Below are 19,071 nucleotides of genomic sequence, written 5' to 3' on the forward strand. Positions count from 1 at the left end.
AACACTGTACACCTGACGACCGTGTCAGCGTGCATTCACCCGGCCCGCCACAGGAGTCACTAGAGCGCGATGGGACAAGGACATCCCTGCCGTCCAAACCCTCCCCTAACCCGGACAACGCTGGACCAATTGTGCGCCGACCCATGGGTCTCCCTGTCGCGGCTGGCGACAGAGCCTGGACTCGAACCAGGATCTCTAGTGGCACAGCTAGCGCTGCGATGCATTGCCTAAAACCACTGCGCCACTCTGGAATTTTCAAAATAGAGTGGTGTCATAATATATTTTTATCGTTAACATCCTTTCTGATTTGAAAAGTAATCCAAGAAGTAATCATACAGTTTTTCAAAAGTATCTGTAATCTGATTGCAGTATGTTTTGCTTGAAAAGTAACTGATAACAGTTTGTTTGTAATCAGATTACATGCAACTGATTCCTAAGCCTAACTACCGTATTTGGTCCCATCCAATTATATTTCACCATGGTTGTGTCCAAAAGACCAATACTAGCGTACTACATACTTAAACTGCATTCTCATTTCGGCGTTTGATCTCGTAGAATTCACTCATCTTTCCTGACTCACATGCACGGCAGCAGCTGAAAATCAGATAAATTGACGCGCTGTACCAAAATGAACGAGTGACGGGAGTCAATGCAATCGCGCATTAGATGATGCATACGGAGGACTGTTTTTAAAATGAGTATGCTAGTATGGGAATTCGAACTCAACCCATGTCTCCGCCCCATCTTAAACCATGATCATTACTTGCATCTTGACAATGTGTGGTGAATTGGAGTGAAACAAATGTACTGCAGTAGTGTTTCCTATTTATTAGTATTTGTTTTCTTCTGTACCCAGTGGTTTTCACAAGCAAAGATTGGATCAGACTGTAACTGGAATACTGACTTATTCTCACCACCATCCTCCTATTATACAGAACTAGAAATGCCAAACTCAATGGAAACCATATCAAACCTGTTGTTTTTACCATATTCTGATGCCTGTGTATTTTATAGTTGTTTTTTATTGCTCTGCTGTGCCCGTTTAGCTGTGCTGTGTGTGTGTGTGTGTGTGTGTGTGTGTGTGTGTGTGTGTGTGTGTGTGTGTGTGTGTGTGTGTGTGTGTGTGTGTGTGTGTGTGTGTGTGTGTGTGTGTGTGTGTGTGTGTGTGTGTGTGTGTGTGTGTGTGTGTGTGTGTGTGTGTGTGTGTTTGTGCACGTGTGTGCTTGTGGGGAAGCTGGTTACTTCATTGTGTTGTGATAAGGCAGGCCTATAGGGTGTAGTCAAGATTAGACCAATGCAGGCTGGCTATAATCAGGCCCTGTAAGTGCCAGAGAAAGTATGTTTTGAGCAATCGATGCAAATCACAACATACTGCTGTGTCATGCTGTTACTGACTGAGGCTGTTAAAAGGCTGTCTTCATTTTGCCATTTTGTCATTAGACTGTCAACTTTAATAATACCAGGTAATAACAGCATGGATGCTATTAAGAATAATATTAAGGAAAACATTGTTACAAAAGTGGTCAGCATTTGTTTTGGTTAATGATGGTCTTTAAAATGTACTAATAAATGCTATGAAATGAAGATAGACTTGAAGACTCAACAATTTATAGTTTTAGGGGAAGGTAAACATTAGGTAGCAAAGCTACAATTACATCTGTTGAGATACAGTGCATTCAGAAAGTATTCAGACCCCTTGACTTTTTACACATGATGTTATTCTAAAATGTATTAAATGTTTTTTTCCCTCATCAATCTACACACAATACCTCATAATGACAAAAACAGGTTTTTAGAAATGAAAAACTGAAATATGACATTTTCGTAAGTATTCAGATTAGACCATTTAGTCAGTACTTTGTTGAAGCACCTTTGGCAGCGATTACAGCCTCGAGTCTTCTTGGGTATGACGCTACAAGCTGGGCACACATGTATTTGAGAGTTTCTCCCTTTCTTCTCTGTAGATCCTCTCAAGCTCTGTCAGGTTGGGTGGGGAGCATCGCTGTATAACTTTCTTTAGTTCTCTCCAAAGATGTTTGATCGGGTTCAAGTCTGGGCTCTGGCTTGGCCACATTCAGAGACTTGTCCCAAAGCCACTGCTTTGTCTTGGCTGTGTGCTTAGTGTCATTGTCCTGTTGGAGGGTGAACCTTAGCCCCAGTCCGATGTCCTGAGTGCTCTGGAGTAGTTTTTCAAACCACATGCTGTTGTCATTTGCATATTCCAGTGAAAGCATGTCAACAGAGATGTCACGGTATGTGCATCCGCAAACTGAGCGATTATCCGAAATATCAGTTGTTTTTACAGTACCACTTTGAACACCTACTCATTCAAGGGTTTTTCTTAATTTTTGTATTATTTTCTACATTGTAGAATAATAGTGAAGACATCTATACTATGAAGTAACACATGGAATCATGTAGTAACCAAAAAAGTGTTACACATATCAAAACATATTTTAAATTTGAGATTCTTCAAAATAGCCACCGTTTGCCTTGATGACAGCTTTGCACACTCTTGGCATTCTCTCAACTAGCTTCATGAGGAATGATTTTCCAACAGTCTTGAAGGAGTTCCCACATATGCTGAGCACTTGTTGGCTGCTTTTCCTTCACTCTGCGGTCCAACTCACCCCAAACTATCTCAATTGGGAAGCATAGAATCTACTATAATGTCATTGTAAGTAGCATTCAGATTTCCCTTCACTGGAACTAAGGGGCCTAGCCTAAACCATGAAAAACAGCCCCAGGCCATTATTCCTCCACCACCAAACATAACAGTTAGCACTATGCATTGGGGCAGGTAGCTTTCTCCTGGCATCCGTCAAACTTCGATTCTGCCAGATGGTGAAGCGGGATTCATCATTCCAGAGAACACGATTCCACTACTCCAGAGTCCAATGGCGGCGAGCTTTACACTACTCCAGCCATTACGTGCTTCAGCACTCGGCGGTCCCGTTTTGTGAACTTGTGTGGCCTACCATTTGGCGGCTGATCCGTTGTTGCTCCTACATGTTTCCACTTTACAATAACAGCACTTAGATGACCCCGGCAGCTTTAGCAGGGCAGAAATTTTAAAAACTGACTAGTAGGAATGGTGGCATCCTATGACGGTGCCACGTTGAAAGTGACAGAGCTCTACAATACTGGCCATTCTACTGCCAATGTTTGACTATGGAGATTGCATGGCTGTGTGCTTGGTTTTATACACCTGTCAGCAAGGGGTTTGGCTTAAATAGCCGAATCCACACATTTTAAGGGGTGTCCACAAGTATTTGGCCCCCTTGAACTTTGCGACCTTTTGCCACATTTCAGGCTTCAAACATAAAGATATAAAACTGTATTTTTTTGTGAAGAATCAACAACAAGTGGGACACAATCATGAAGTGGAAGGACATTTATTGGATATTTCAAACTTTTTTAACAAATCAAAAACTGAAAGATTGGGCGTGCAAAATTATTCAGCCCCCTTAAGTTAATACTTTGTAGCGCCACCTTTTGCTGCGATTACAGCTGTAAGTCGCTTGGGGTATGTCTCTATCAGTTTTGCACATCGAGAGACTGACATTTTTTCCCATTCCTCCTTGCAAAACAGCTCGAGCTCAGTGAGGTTGGATGGAGAGCATTTGTGAACAGCAGTTTTCAGTTCTTTCCACAGATTCTCGATTGGATTCAGGTCTGGACTTTGACTTGGCCATTCTAACACCTGGATATGTTTATTTTTGAACCATTCCATTGTAGATTTTGCTTTATGTTTTGGATCATTGTCTTGTTGGAAGACAAATCTCCGTCCCAGTCTCAGGTCTTTTGCAGACTCCATCAGGTTTTCTTCCAGAATGGTCCTGTATTTGGCTCCATCCATCTTCCCATCAATTTTAACCATCTTCCCTGTCCCTGCTGAAGAAAAGAAGGCCCACACCATGATGCTGCCACCACCATGTTTGACAGTGGGGATGGTGTGTTCAGGGTGATGAGCTGTGTTGCTTTTACGCCAAACATAACGTTTTGCATTGTTGCCAAAAAGTTCAATTTTGGTTTCATCTGACCAGAGCACCTTCTTCCACATATTTGGTGTGTCTCCCAGGTGGCTTGTGGCAAACTTTAAACGACACTTTTTATGGATATCTTTAAGAAATGGCTTTTTGTTTAAGAAAAGGCCAGATTTGTGCAATATACGACTGATTGTTGTCCTGAGTCTCCCACCTCAGCTGTAGATCTCTGCAGTTCATCCAGAGTGATCATGGGCCTCTTGGCTGCATCTCTGATCAGTCTTCTCCTTGTATGAGCTGAAAGTTTAGAGGGACGGCCAGGTCTTGGTAGATTTGCAGTGGTCTGATACTCCTTCCATTTCAATATTATCGCTTGCACAGTGCTCCTTGGGATGTTTAAAGCTTTAAATCCGGCTTTACACTTCTTCACAACAGTATCTCGGACCTGCCTGGTGTGTTCCTTGTTCTTCATGATGCTCTCTGCGCTTTTAACGGACCTCTGAGACTATCACAGTGCAGGTGCATTTATACGGAGACTTGATTACACACAGGTGGATTGTATTTATCATCATTAGTCATTTAGGTCAACATTGGATCATTCAGAGATCCTCACTGAACTTCTGGAGAGAGTTTGCTGCACTGAAAGTAAAGGGGCTGAATAATTTTGCACGCCCGTTTTTGATTTGTTAAAAAAGTTTGAAATATCCAATAAATGTCGTTCCACTTCATGTTTGTGTCCCACTTGTTGTTGATTCTTCACAAAAAAATACAGTTTTATATCTTTATGTTTGAAGCCTGAAATGTGGCAAAAGGTCGCAAAGTTCAAGGGGGCCGAATACTTTCGCAAGGCACTGTATATAGTCCATCTCTACCTGAAAATCCATGATCTAATTGATTGACTGTTGGCATTTAGCAGTCATAAATGTATACCTTATTTACTTTGAAGAACTACTGAAATTGTGAATTTGTCAGACAGCATAGGCAGCAGCTCTAAAATTATGAGATGATTACTTGGAATTAAATAATGAAGTCAACAAATATAACAAAATGATATCAAGTTAAAAAATAATAAAATAGCTGACACCATTCAATATTGTTTCAGATAGAACCGTAGAACTCTAAGTTATCAAGTTATTCTTGTGAAACCATTAAAGCCACAATATGTAACTTCTTGGGCGACCCAATCAAATTCACATCGAAAGTTGAGTTATAGATATTGTATTCTCATCGAAAGCAAGTCTAAGAGGGGTAGATCAAATCAAATAGGATTTGTCACATGCGCCAAATACCACAGGTGTAGACATTACAGTGAAATGCTTGCTTACCAGCCCTTAACCAACAATGCTTTAAGAAGTTTTAAGAAAGTGTTAAGTAATTAAAAAATAAATAAAACAAACAAATAATTATATACAGGGGGTGCCGGTACAGAGTCAATATGCGGGGGCACTGGTTAGTCGAGGTAATATGTACATGTAGTTAGAGTTATTAAAGTGTCTATGCATAGTTAATAAACAGACAGTAGTAGCAGCAGTGTAAAAGGGGGGGAGGGGTAATGCAAATAGTCTGGGTAGACCTTTGATTAGCTGTCTCATGGCTAGGGGGTAGAAGCTGTTAAGAAGCCTTTGGACTTATACTTGGCGCTCCAGTACAGCTTGCCGTGCGGTAGCAGAGAGAACAGTCTATGACTAGGGTGGTTTCCTCCGACACCGCCTGGAATAGAGGTCCTGGATGGCAGGAAGCTTGGCCCCAGTGATATAGGTGGCCGTATGCACTACCCTCTGTAGTGCCTTGCGGTCGGAGGCCGAGCAGTTGCCATACCAGGCAGTGATGCAACCCGCCAGGATGCTCTCGATGGTGCAGCTGTAGAACCTTTTGAGGATCTGAGGACCCATGCCAAATCTTTTCAGTATCCTGAGGGGTAATATGATTTGTCCTGCCCTCTTCACAACTGTCTTAGTGTGTTTAGACCATTCTAGTTTGTTGGAGATGTGGACACCAAGGAACTTGAAGCTCTCAACCTGCTCAACTATATCCCTGTCGATGAGATTGGGGGTTTTCTCAGTCCTCCTTTTCCTGTAGTCCACAATCGTCTCTGTTGTCTTGATCATGTTGAGGGAGAGTTTGTTGTCCTGGCACTACACGGCCAGGTCTTTGACCTCCTCCCTATAGGCTGTCTCATCGTTGATGGTGATCAGGCCTTCAACTGTTTTGTCATCGGCATACTTGATGATGGTGTTGGAGTCATGCCTTGACATGCAGTCATGAGTGAACAGAGTGTACAGTAGGGGACTGAGGACACACCCCTGAGGGACCCTCGTGTTGAGGAGCAGCGTGGCGGATGTGTTGTTGCCTACTCTTACCACCTGGGTACGGCCCGCCAGGAAGTCCAGGATCCAGTTGCAGAGGGAGGTGTTTAGTCCCAGGGTCCTTAGCTTAGTGATTAGCTTTGAGGGCACTATGGTGTTGAACGCTGAACTGTAGTCAATGAATAGTATTCCCACATAGGTGTTGCTTTTGTCCAGGTGGGAAAGGGCAGTGTTGAGTTAAAAAGATTGCATCATTTGGGGATCTGTTGGGGCGGTATGCAAATTGGAGTGAGTCTAGGGTTTCTGGGATAATGTTGTTGATGTGAGCCATGACCAACCTTTCAAATCACTTCATGGCTACAGACGTGAGTGCTACGGGTCAGTAGTCATTTAGGCAGGTTACCTTAGTGTTCTTGTATGGTGGTCTGCTTGAAACATGTTGCTATTAGACTCAGTCAGGGACAGGTTTAAAATTTCAGTGAAGACACTTGCCATTTGGTCAGCACATGCTCGGAGTTCACGTCCTGGATATCCGTCTGGCCCTGTTTAAAGGTCTTACTCTCATCGGCTACGGAGCGTGTGATCACACAGTTGTCAGGAACAGCTGATGCTCTCATGCATGTTTCAGTGTTACTTGCCTCGAAGCCATCATATAAGTAATTTAGCTGTTACTGGGCAGCAAATGTCCCAGTTCTTCTAAGGTATGCTTCCCTTTGTAGTCTCTAATAGTTTGCAAGCCCTGCCACGTCCAACGAGCGTCAGAACCGGTGTAGTACGTTTCAATCATAGTCCTGTATTGAAGCTTTGTCTGTTTGATGGTTCGTCAAAGGGAATATCCCTTTCTTATAAGCTTCCGGGTTAGAGTCCCGCTCCTTGGAAGCGGCAGCTCTAGCCATTAGCTCAGTGTGGATGTTGCCTGTAATCCATGGCTTCTGGCTGGGGTACATACGGTCACTGTAGGGATGACGTAATTGATGCACTTATTGATGAAGCCAGTGACTCATCAATGCCATCGGAAGAATCCCCGGAACATATTCCAGTCTGTGCTAGCAAAAAAGTCCTTTAGCTTAGCATCTGCTTCATCTGACCACTTTCTTATTGACCGAGTCACTGTGGCATGTCAAGAAGCTGTTTAAACAGCATGATCATTACACAGGTGCACCTTGTGTTGCGACAATAAAAGGCCACACTAAATGTGAAGATTTGTCATACCACTCAATGCCACATATGTCTCAAGTTTTAACGGGAGGGTCTTGACCTGACTGCAGTTGACTTGACCTGACTGCAATTGTATCCGACTTCAGTGGGCAAATGCTCACCTTTGATGGCCACTGGCATGCTGGAGAAGTGTGCTCTTCATTGATGAATCCCGGTTTCAACTGTACTGGGCAGATGACAGACAGTGTGTATGGCGTTGTGTGGGCGAGCGATTTGCTGGTGTCGGCGTTGTGAACAGAGTGCCCCATGGTGGCGGTGGGGTTATGGTATGGGCAGGCATAAACTACGGACAACAAACACAATGCATTTTATCGGTGGCAAATTGAATGCACAGAGGAACAGTGATGAGATCCTGAGGCCCATTGTCGTGCCATTCTTCGGCCCCCATTACCTCTGTACATCAATTCCTGGAAGCTGCAAATGTCCCAATTCTTCCAAGGTATGTCACCTATTGAGCATTTTTGGGATGCTCTGGATTCGTCAACACTCCACAGACCACAGTCAACAACCTGATCAACTCTATGCAAAGGAGATGTGTGAGGCAAATGATTGTCACACCAGATACTGACTGGTTCTCTGATGCACACCCATACCTTTTTTTAAAAGGTATCTATGGCCAACAGATGCATATCAGTATTCCCAATCGACTGATTTCCTTATATGAACTGTAACTCAGTATAATCTATGAAATTGTTGCATGTTGCGTTTTATATTTTTGTGCTGTGTACATACTATATATCTTCTGTGAGTCATATCTGTTGCATTTGTTTAAGGAGATTATGTGACATGGAGGGGAAACAGGGGTTTTGGTCTGTCCTGTTGTTAGCAGCATGTGGCTCTGCTTTGACTCCTGTGGGTAGTATGGTGCGTGGTTTGAACACAAACACGCACACATACGAACACATAAAATATAAATATTTTTTTTCCAGTTTGGAAAGTAGGCAGAATTGATGAACTGCCTCAGTTGCTATGCAAATAGCTAGGTGTCCGGTCTGCATCCCTCTCATTTCTCTTTCCCGCTCTCTGCCTCCTCCCCCATCTCTTTGTCCTTTATTTGTCTCTTGCTTACCTTTCTGTTTCTCTAGAAGTGTCTAGTTCAATTCAATTTTATTTAACGGCTTTTTTTGGCATGGGAAACATTTGTTAACACTGCCAAAGCAAGTGAAGTAGATAATAAACAAAAGTGAAATAACCAATAAAAATTAACAGTAAACATTACACTCACAGAAGTTCCAAAAGAATAAAGACATTTCAAATGTCATATTATGTCTATATACAGTGTTGTAACGATGTGCAAATAGTTAAATTTCAAAAGGGAAAATAAAAATGGATTGTATTTACAATGGTATTTACAATAGTGTTTGTTCTTCACTGGTTGCCTTTTGCTTGCGGCAACAGGTCTCAAATCTTGCTTGCTGAGATTGTCACACTGTGGTATTTTACCCAGTAGATATGGGAGTTGATCAAAATTGGGTTTGTTTTTCGAATTCTTTGTGGATCTGTCTGATCTGAGGGAAATATGTGTCTCTAATATGGACATATATTTGGCTGCTCAGTTTCCACCTCATTTTGTGGGCAGTGTTCACATAGCCTGTCTTCTTTTGATAGCCCGGTCTGCCTACGGCGGCCTCTCACAATAACAAGTCTCTGTCTCTTTCCTTTCTTCCTATTTCTCTCTTCCTCTCTACCTCCACCCCCTCCCTCGTCCTCCCTCGCGATCTCCCTCCCTCTCTTCCTCTCTACCTGCTCACCTGCCTATGTAGAAGAGAGGCAGGAACAGCCAAGAGGCAACAGGTTGCATAAGAGACGTGTTGATGTGTTTGTATATCAGTTGAACCAGTCACTGTCTGCTCTGTCTCTCTGGCACCCATTCAGATCCTTCAGTTTTTCCTCTACCTTCCTGAATTTATATGCTTTGAACCCATTAACATCAACCACCAGGGGACTGTCGAGTTTTAGTCAAATACTACATGGAAAATCGTATTTACCATTGACAATTCTTTCTATTCAGCAGTTCAAAAAGAACAGTTTTGAATTTTTTTTTGCTATTGGATTAAATGGTAGTTAAAATGACTAAATGGTGAGCCCATCATTATCGGATGTATTGTTGACTAAACAATGTTCTCATGCTATTTCACGGAAAACTGTGATTATACATGAATGACTCGGGTGAAAGATATGTGAAACCCAATGAATTCGCATTCAAAGGTTCTGAACATGAAATGAGTTTAAATCAGCCATCCATTCCAGACCAGAATTTGGAAATTGGATGTATGTGTGAATGTGCATGTGCGCGTGCGTGCGTACGCGGTGTAGTGTGATTGAATTGAAGAGCTAGTTCATCTGATGTGATTACTGTCTGCTATGTCTTTCATATATTACCCGTGACACACACACACAAATAGGAGGGTTATGGTGCCAGTTGTAATAAAGTCATATATAGTTGGTTTCTCAAATGACTGCCTCGCCTGGTTCACCAACTACTCTCAGACAGAGTTTAGTGTTTCTAATCGGAGGGCCTGTTGTCCGGACCTCTGGAAGTCTATGGGGGTGCCACAGGGTTCAATTCTCGGGCCGACTCTTTTCTCTGTATACATCAATGATGTCGCTCTTGCTGCTGGTGATTCTCTGATCCACCTCTACGCAGACGATACCATTCTGTATACTTCTGGCCCTTCTTTGGACACTGTGTTAACTAACCTCCAGACGAGCTTCAATACCATACAACTCTCCTTCCGTGGCCTCCAACTGCTCTTAAATTCAAGTAAAACTAAATGCATGCTTTTCAACCGATCGCTACCTGCACCTGCCCCCCGTCTAGCATCACTACTCTGGACGGTTCTGACTTAGAATATGTGGACAACTACAAATACCTAGGTGTCTGGTTAGACTGTAAACTCTCCTTCTAGACTCACATTAAGCATCTCCAATCCAAAATTAAATCTAGAATCAGCTTTCTGTTTCGCAAAAAAGCATCCTTCACTCATGCTGCCAAACATACCCTCGTAAAACTGACTATCCTTGACTTCGGCGATGTCATTTACAAAATAGCCTCCGCACTCTACCCAGCAAATTGGATGCAGTCTATCACAGTGCCATGCGTTTTGTTACCAAAGCCCCATATACTACCCACCACTACGACCTGTATGCTCTCGTTGGCTGGCTCTCGTTGGCTGGCCCTCACTTCATATTCTTCGCCAAACCCACTGGCTCCAGGTCATCTATAAGTCTTTGCTAGGTAAAGCCCAGCCTTATCTTAGCTCACTGGTCACCATAGCAGCACCCACTCGTAGCACGCGCTCCAGCAGGAATATTTCACTGGTCATCCCCAAAGCCATTTCCTCCTCTGGCCGCCTTTCCTTCCAGATCTCTGCTGCCAATGACTGGAACGAAATGCAAAAATCACTGAAGCCGGAGACCCATATCTCCCTCACTAACTTTAAGCATCAGCTGTCAGAGCAGCTTACAGATCATTGCACCGGGACATAGCCTATCTGTAAATAGCCCACCCAACTACCTCATCCCCATACTGTTATTTATTTTGTTGTGCCTTTGCACCCCAGTATCTCTACTTGCACATTCATCTTCTGCACATCTATCACTCCAGTGTTAATGCTAAATTGTAATTATTTTGCCACTATGGCCTATTTATTGCTTTATCTCCCTAATCTTACTTCATTTGCACACATTGTATATAGACTTTTCTATTGTGTTATTGGACTGTACATTTGCTTATACCATGTGTAACTCTGTGTTGTTGTTGATGTCGCACTGCTTTGCTTTATCTTGGTCAGGCTGCAGTTGTAAATGAGAACTTGTTCTCAACTGGCCTACCTGGTTAAATAAAGGTGATTTTTATTTATTTATTTTAAAGCATGAATTAGGTCATCTTATACCGTTTACTGGATTGACTGGTTCTACCTCAAGAGGCAGGAACTGGGATACACACATGGAACAGTGGCTTCTTGTAAACAAACCTGTCTCTATGCCACAGACAAAGGCACTGTGCATGCATGGGTGCGTGTGTTCGTATGTGTCATACAGTACCAGTAACCAAAGAAGTGTTAAACAAATATAAAATATACGATATATTTGAGATTCTTCAAAGTAGCCACCCTTTGCCTTGTTGCACACTCTTGTCATTCTCTCAACCAGCTTCATGAGGTAGTCACCTGGAATGCATTTCAATGAAGGTCAATTAACTTATAACAAGGCACACATGTTAATTGAAATGCGTTCCAGGTGACTACCTCATGAAGCTGGTTGAGAGAATGCCAAGAGTGTGCAAAACTGTAATCAAGGCAAAGGGTAGCTATTTGAAGAATCTCAAATATAAAATATGTTTTGATTTGTTTAACACTTTTTTAGTTACTGCGTGATTCCATATGAGTTTATTCATAGTTCTGATGTCTTCACTATTATTCTACAATGTAGAAAATAGTAAAATAAAGAAAAACCCTTGAATGAGTAGGTGTGTCCAAACTTTTGACTGGTACTGTATATGCAGTGCTTAGGCAGGATTTTGTGTGTGCACAGGTTGAGCCCTCTTGGCAGGGGAATTCTTACCAGAGGTGTTTGTGCATTGTAGCCAATGCAAACGCTAATCAATATTGTTCTAACCACTGTGATTATATGTGTGTTCTCTGTACAGGTCTATGCAGTGGGAGGGTATGACGGTCAGAGTCGTCTGAGCAGTGTGGAGTGCTATGACTCCTTCTCTAACCGCTGGACAGAGGTGGCTCCCATGAAGGAGGCGGTCAGTTCTCCGGCCGTGTCCAGCTGTGCTGGGAAACTCTTTGTCATCGGGGGAGGGCCCGATGACAACACTTGCTCTGATAAGGTGGGTAGACCCATAGGGTACACCATACACATGGATAACTGGCTAAAATGCACCTTAAACTTTAAACTTAAACTTGAATGACTTTTTGTCATTCAAGAGGAAATTCTTTCCACAGTTCATAACAGTTACGCTTATACAGTACATCAACAACCCTGTGTCTCCACCACCACCATCACCACCCCTCCCCTTATACATTCATAACAGTAAACAGGGAATCTGATTTTGGAATCAAGTACTTGTGAGATTTGCGCCTACGCTACACCTCGGTCCAATAACACTGTCTAATAACCCAGACTGACATTACAACACGAGGGTTGAATAAGGTGGAGGTTTATTCAGATCAAGTACAGCGAGTGATACCAGAGTCAGATGAGTCTTACCATGTTTTCCATGTTAAAATAGGCAATATTTTAATGAGGTTTAATGAGACACCTTTTATTGTTCATCAGTTGTCATTGGAGGTGTTGTGACATCAGACAGAGAGCAATATCACCACACCTCCCCATAGTCGGAGGGAGGACGGAGGACTAGGGAATGGCCCTATAGCTGGAGTGAGGATGGAGGACTAGGCAAGGTATATCACCACACCTCTCCATAGTTGGAGGGAGGACGGAGGACTAGGGAATGGCCCTATAGCTGGAGGGAGGATGGAGGACTAGGCAAGGTATATCACCACACCTACCTATAGTTGGAGGGAGGACGGAGGACTAGGGAATTGCCCTATAGCTGGAGGGAGGATGGAGGACTAGGCAAGGTATATCACCACACCTCCCCATAGTTGGAGGGAGGACGGAGGACTAGGGAATGGCCCTATAGCTGGAGGGAGGATGGAGGACTAGGCAAGGTATATCACCACACCTCCCCATATTTGGAGGGAGGACGGAGGACTAGGGAATGGCCCTATAGCTGGAGGGAGGATGGAGGACTAGGCAAGGTATATCACCACACCTCCCCATAGTCGGAGGGAGGACGGACGGAGGACTAGGGAATGGCCCTATAGCTGGAGTGAGGATGGAGGACTAGGCAAGGTATATCACCACACCTCTCCATAGTTGGAGGGAGGACGGAGGACTAGGGAATGGCCCTATAGCTGGAGGGAGGATGGAGGACTAGGCAAGGTATATCACCACACCTACCTATAGTTGGAGGGAGGACGGAGGACTAGGGAATTGCCCTATAGCTGGAGGGAGGATGGAGGACTAGGCAAGGTATATCACCACACCTCCCCATAGTTGGAGGGAGGACGGAGGACTAGGGAATGGCCCTATAGCTGGAGGGAGGATGGAGGACTAGGCAAGGTATATCACCACACCTCCCCATATTTGGAGGGAGGACGGAGGACTAGGGAATGGCCCTATAGCTGGAGGGAGGATGGAGGACTAGGCAAGGTATATCACCACACCTCCCCATAGTTGGAGGGAGGACGGAGGACTAGGGAATGGCCCTATAGCTGGAGGGAGGATGGAGGACTAGGCAAGGTATATCACCACACCTCCCCATAGTTGGAGGGAGGACGGAGGACTAGGGAATGGCCCTATAGCTGGAGGGAGGATGGAGGACTAGGCAAGGTATATCACCACACCTACCTATAGTTGGAGGGAGGATGGAGGACTAGGCAAGGTATATCACCACACCTCCCTATAGCTGGAGGGAGGATGGAGGACTAGGCAAGGTATATCACCACACCTACCTATAGTTGGAGGGAGGACGGAGGACTAGGAAATGGCCCTATAGCTGGAGGGAGGATGGAGGACTAGGCAAGGTATATCACCACACCTACCTATAGTTGGAGGGAGGACTAGTGAAGGGCCAAGACTACAGTGGTGGTCATTATGGATCAAATCTAATCAAATTTTTGTTGGTCACATACACATGGTTAGCAGAGATGCTTGTTATTCTAGTTCCGACAGTGCAGTAATATCTAACAAGTAATCTAAAAATTCCCCAACAACTAACTAATACACACACATTTAAAGGTGTGAATGAGAATATGTACATGTAAGTATATGGATGAGCGATGGCCAAGCTGCATAGGCAAGGTGCAATAGATGGTGTAAAATACAGTATATAAAGTTGAAGTCGGAAGTTTGCATACACTAAGGTTGGAGTCATTAAAACCACTTGCTCCTACCTGGCACACAGGCGTCCCATCTAGAGCTCTGAAAATGCAAATGCGCTACGCTAAATGCTAATAGTATTAGTTAAAACTCAAACGTTCATTAAAATACACATGCAGGGTATTGAATTAAAGCTACACTCGTTGTGAATCCAGGCAACAAGTCAGATTTTTTAAATGCTTTTCGGCGAAAGCATGAGAAGCTATTATCTGATAGCATGTAACACCACAAAAGACCCGCAGGGGACGTAAACAAAAGAATTAGCATATTCGGCGCTACACAAACCACACAATAAAATATAAAACATTCATTACCTTTGACCATCTTCTTTGTTGGCACTCCTAGATGTCCCATAATCACTATTGGGACTTTTTTTTTCGATTAAATCGGTCCATATATAGCCTAGATATCGTTCTATGTAGACTGTATGATAAATGAAAAAAAATAGCGTTTCATAACGTAACGTCATTTTTTAAAATTCAAAAAGTCGACGATAAACTTTCACAAAACACTTCGAAATACTTTTGTAATGCAACTTTAGGTATTAGTACACGTTAATAAGCGATAAAATTCATCAGGAGGCGATGTAACTTCTATAGTGTCGTCTGGAAAAAAACATGGCTGGAGAGAGCTCGACCAAAACATCCGGTCGGAGACCAGAGGGAAGGAGTTCCCTTGAACCGGTTAGACCAAGAATCAATTGCGAATCAAATGACAAGACTCTAGACAACGTGTGGTAGCTGTAGGCGCTGAAACCTCGGTCTCATGTAATTCGGTTCACTTTCAACAATTCCTGGAAGTAAGCGCAAGGATATTTATTTCCATTTTCAGTGATCAGGTTTTCCTGCGCTATTCGATGAAACTCACCCTCTGTTAAAGTCATAGCCGTGATTTAACCAGTTTTATAAACGTCTGAGTGTTTTCTATCCACACATACTAATCATATGCATATACTATATTCCTGGCATGAGTAGCAGGGCGCTGAAATGTTGCACGATTTTTAACAGAATGTTCGAAAAAGTAGGGGGTAGGAGTAACAGGTTAAAACTTGTTTTTCAACCACTCCACAAATTTTTGGCAAGTTTTTGGCAAGTCAGTTAGGACATCTACTTTGTGCATGACACAATAAATGTTTTCAACAATTGTTTACAGAGACAGATTATTTCACTTATAATTCACTGTATCACAATTCCAGTGAGTCAGAAGTTACATACACTAAGTTGACTTTAAACAGCTTGGAAAATTCCAGAAAATGTCATGGCTTTAGAAGCTTCTGATGGGCTAATGACATCATTAGAGTCAATTGGAGGTGTACCTTTGTACCTTTGCTTGACATCATGGGAAAATCAAAAGAAATCAGCCAAGACCTCAGAAGAAAATGGTAGACCTCCACAAGTCTAGTTCATCATTGGGAGCAATCTCCAAATGCCTGAAGGTACCACATTCATCTGTACAAACAATAGTACGCAAGTATAAACACCATGGGACTACGCAGCTGTCATACCGCTCAGGAAGGAGACGTGTTCGGTCTCTTAGAGATGAACGTATTTGATGCGAAAAGTGCAAATCAATCCCAGAACAACAGCAAAGGACCTTGTGAAAATGCTGGAGGAAACAGGTACAAAAGTATCTATATCCACAGTAAAACGAGTCCTATAATCGACATAACCTGAATGGCTGCTCAGCAAGGAAGAATCCACTGCTCCAAAACCGGCATAAAAAAAGCCAGACTACGGTTTGCAACGGCACATAGGGACAAAGATCATACTTTTTGGAGAAATGTCCTCTGGTCTGATGAAACAAAAATAGAACTGTTTGGCCATAATGACCATCGTTATGTTTGGGGTAGGCTTGCCAGTCGAAGAACACCATGTCATGTTTTGTCATTTATTATCATGTCTTGTCCCTGTGCTTCCCATTCTATTCGTTTCCCTCTGCTGGTCTTATTAGGTTCTTTCCCTCTTTCTATCCCTCTCTCTCCCCCTCCCTCTCTCACTCTCTCGCTCTCTCTTCTCTCTATCGTTCCGTTCCTGCTCCCAGCTGTTCCTATTCCCCTAATCATCATTTAGTCTTCCCACACCTGTTCCCGATCCTTTTCCCTGATTAGAGTCCCTATTTCTCTCCTTGTTTCCCGTACCTGCCCTGTCGGATCCTCATTTATATTCACCGTGCTGTGTCTATGTTTTGCCCTGTCGTGTCGTGTTTCCCTCAGATGCTGCGTGGTGAGCAGGTGTCTGAGTCTGCTAGGTTCAAGTGCCTTCCCGAGGCAACCTGCAGTTCTCGATCAAGTCTCCAGTCTGTTCTCGTCTTTACGTGTAGTATTATGCTTTTTGTTTTGTAAAGTTTATTCTGGATTAAATACTCTGTTTTCGCCAAGTCGCTTTTGGGTCCTCATTCACCAGCATGACAGAAGGATCCGACCGAGGAATGGACCCAGCGACTACAGACGCTCGTAACACTGCCGTCGAGATCCAAGGAGCCATGCTCGGCAGACACGAGCAGGAATTGTCTGCTGCTCGCCATGCCGTGGAGAACCTGGCCGCTCAGGTTTCCGACCTCTCTGGACAGTTCCAGAGTCTTCGTCTCGTGCCACCTGTTACTTCCTGGCCTGCCGAGCCTCCAGAACCTAGGGTTAATAACCCACCTTGCTACTCCGGGCAGCCCACTGAGTGCCGCTCCTTTCTCACCCAGTGTGAGATTGTGTTCTCTCTCCAACCCAACACATACTCTAGAGAGAGCTCGGGTTGCTTACGTCATTTCACTCCTTACTGGCCGGGCCCGAGAGTGGGGCACAGCTATCTGGGAGGCAAGGGCTGATTGTTCTAACAATTACCAGAACTTTAAAGAGGAGATGATTCGGGTTTTTGACCGTTCAGTTTTTGGTGGGGAGGCTTCTAGGGTCCTGGCTTCCCTATGCCAAGGTGATCGATCCATAACGGATTACTCTATAGAGTTTCGTAATCTTGCTGCCTCTAGTGACTGGAACGAGCCGGCGCTGCTCGCTCGTTTTCTGGAGGGACTCCACACAGTGGTCAAAGATGAGATTCTCTCTCGGGAGGTTCCTTCCAGTGTGGACTCTTTGATTGCTCTCGCCATCCGCATAGAACGACGGGTAGATCTTCGTCACCAGGCTCGTGGAAGAGAGCTCGCATCAACGGTGTTTCCCTGCTCCGCATCGCAACCATCTCCCTCCTCTGGCTCTGAGACTGAGCCCATGCAGCTGGGAGGGATTCGCATCTCGACTAAGGAGAGGGAACGGAGGATCACCAACCGCCTGTGCCTCTATTGCGGATTTGATGGACATTTTGTTAATTCATGTCCAGTAAGAGGCCAGAGCCCATCAGTAAGCGGAGGGCTACTGGTGAGCGCTACTACTCAGGTCTCTTCATCTAGATCTTGTACTACTATGTCGGTCCATCTACGCTGGACCGGTTCGGGTGCTACATGCAGTGCCTTGATTGACTCTGGGGCTGAGGGTTGTTTCATGGACGAAGCATGGGTTCGGAAACATAACATTCCTTTCAGACAGTTAGACAAGCCTACGCCCATGTTTGCCTTAGATGGTAGTCATCTTCCCAGTATCAGATTTGAGACACTACCTTTAACTCTCACAGTATCTGGTAACCACAGTGAGACTATTTCTTTTTTGATTTTTCGTTCACCTTTCACACCTGTTGTTTTGGGTCATCCCTGGCTAGTATGTCATAATCCTTCTATTAATTGGTCTTGTAATTCTATCCTATCCTGGAACGTATCTTGTCATGTGAAGTGCTTAATGTCTGCCATCCCTCCCATTTCTTCTGTTCCCACTTCTCAGGAGGAACCTGGCGATTTGACAGGAGTGCCGGAGGAATATCATGATCTGCGCACGGTCTTCAGTCGGTCCCGAGCCAACTCCCTTCCTCCTCACCGGTCGTATGATTGTAGTATTGATCTCCTTCCGGGGACCACTCCTCCTCGGGGTAGACTATACTCTCTGTCGGCTCCCGAACGTAAGGCTCTCGAGGATTATTTATCTGTGTCTCTTGACGCCGGTACCATAGTGCCTTCTTCCTCTCCGGCCGGGGCGGGGTTCTTTTTGTTAAGAAGAAGGACGGTACTCTGCGCCCCTGCGTGGATTATCGAGGGCTGAATGACATAACGGTTAAGAATCGTTATCCGCTTCCCCTTATGTCATCAGCCTTCGAGATTCTGCAGGGAGCCAGGTGCTTTACTAAGTTGGACCTTTGTAACGCTTACCATCTCGTGCGCATCAGAGAGGGGGACGAGTGGAAAACGGCGTTTAACACTCCGTTAGGGCATTTTGAGTACCGGGTTCTGCCGTTTGGTCTCGCCAATGCGCCAGCTGTTTTTCAGGCATTAGTTAATGATGTTCTGAGAGACATGCTGAACATCTTTGTTTTTGTCTATCTTGACGATATCCTGATTTTTTCACCGTCACTCGAGATTCATGTTCAGCACGTTCGACGTGTTCTACAGCGCCTTTTAGAGAATTGTCTCTACGTAAAGGCTGAGAAGTGCTCTTTTCATGTCTCCTCCGTTACTTTTCTCGGTTCCGTTATTTCCGCTGAAGGCATTCAGATGGATTCCGCTAAGGTCCAAGC

The 19,071-nt window shown here is 44.2% G+C and overlaps 1 protein-coding gene across 2 annotated transcripts in view; it reads left to right on the plus strand.

The window, feature by feature from the left end:
* LOC124041650 (kelch-like protein 24) overlaps positions 1-19,071 on the plus strand; it is a 63,819-nt gene that overhangs the window by 30,587 nt on the left and 14,161 nt on the right. For both annotated transcript variants that reach the window (XM_046359468.1, XM_046359467.1), the window contains one exon: positions 12,162-12,350. In XM_046359468.1, coding sequence (XP_046215424.1) covers positions 12,162-12,350 — 189 coding nt within the window. The remainder of the gene's footprint in view (positions 1-12,161; positions 12,351-19,071) is intronic.

Source organism: Oncorhynchus gorbuscha, linkage group LG08 (assembly GCF_021184085.1).
Source record: "Oncorhynchus gorbuscha isolate QuinsamMale2020 ecotype Even-year linkage group LG08, OgorEven_v1.0, whole genome shotgun sequence".
Taxonomy (NCBI): Eukaryota; Metazoa; Chordata; class Actinopteri; order Salmoniformes; family Salmonidae; genus Oncorhynchus; species Oncorhynchus gorbuscha.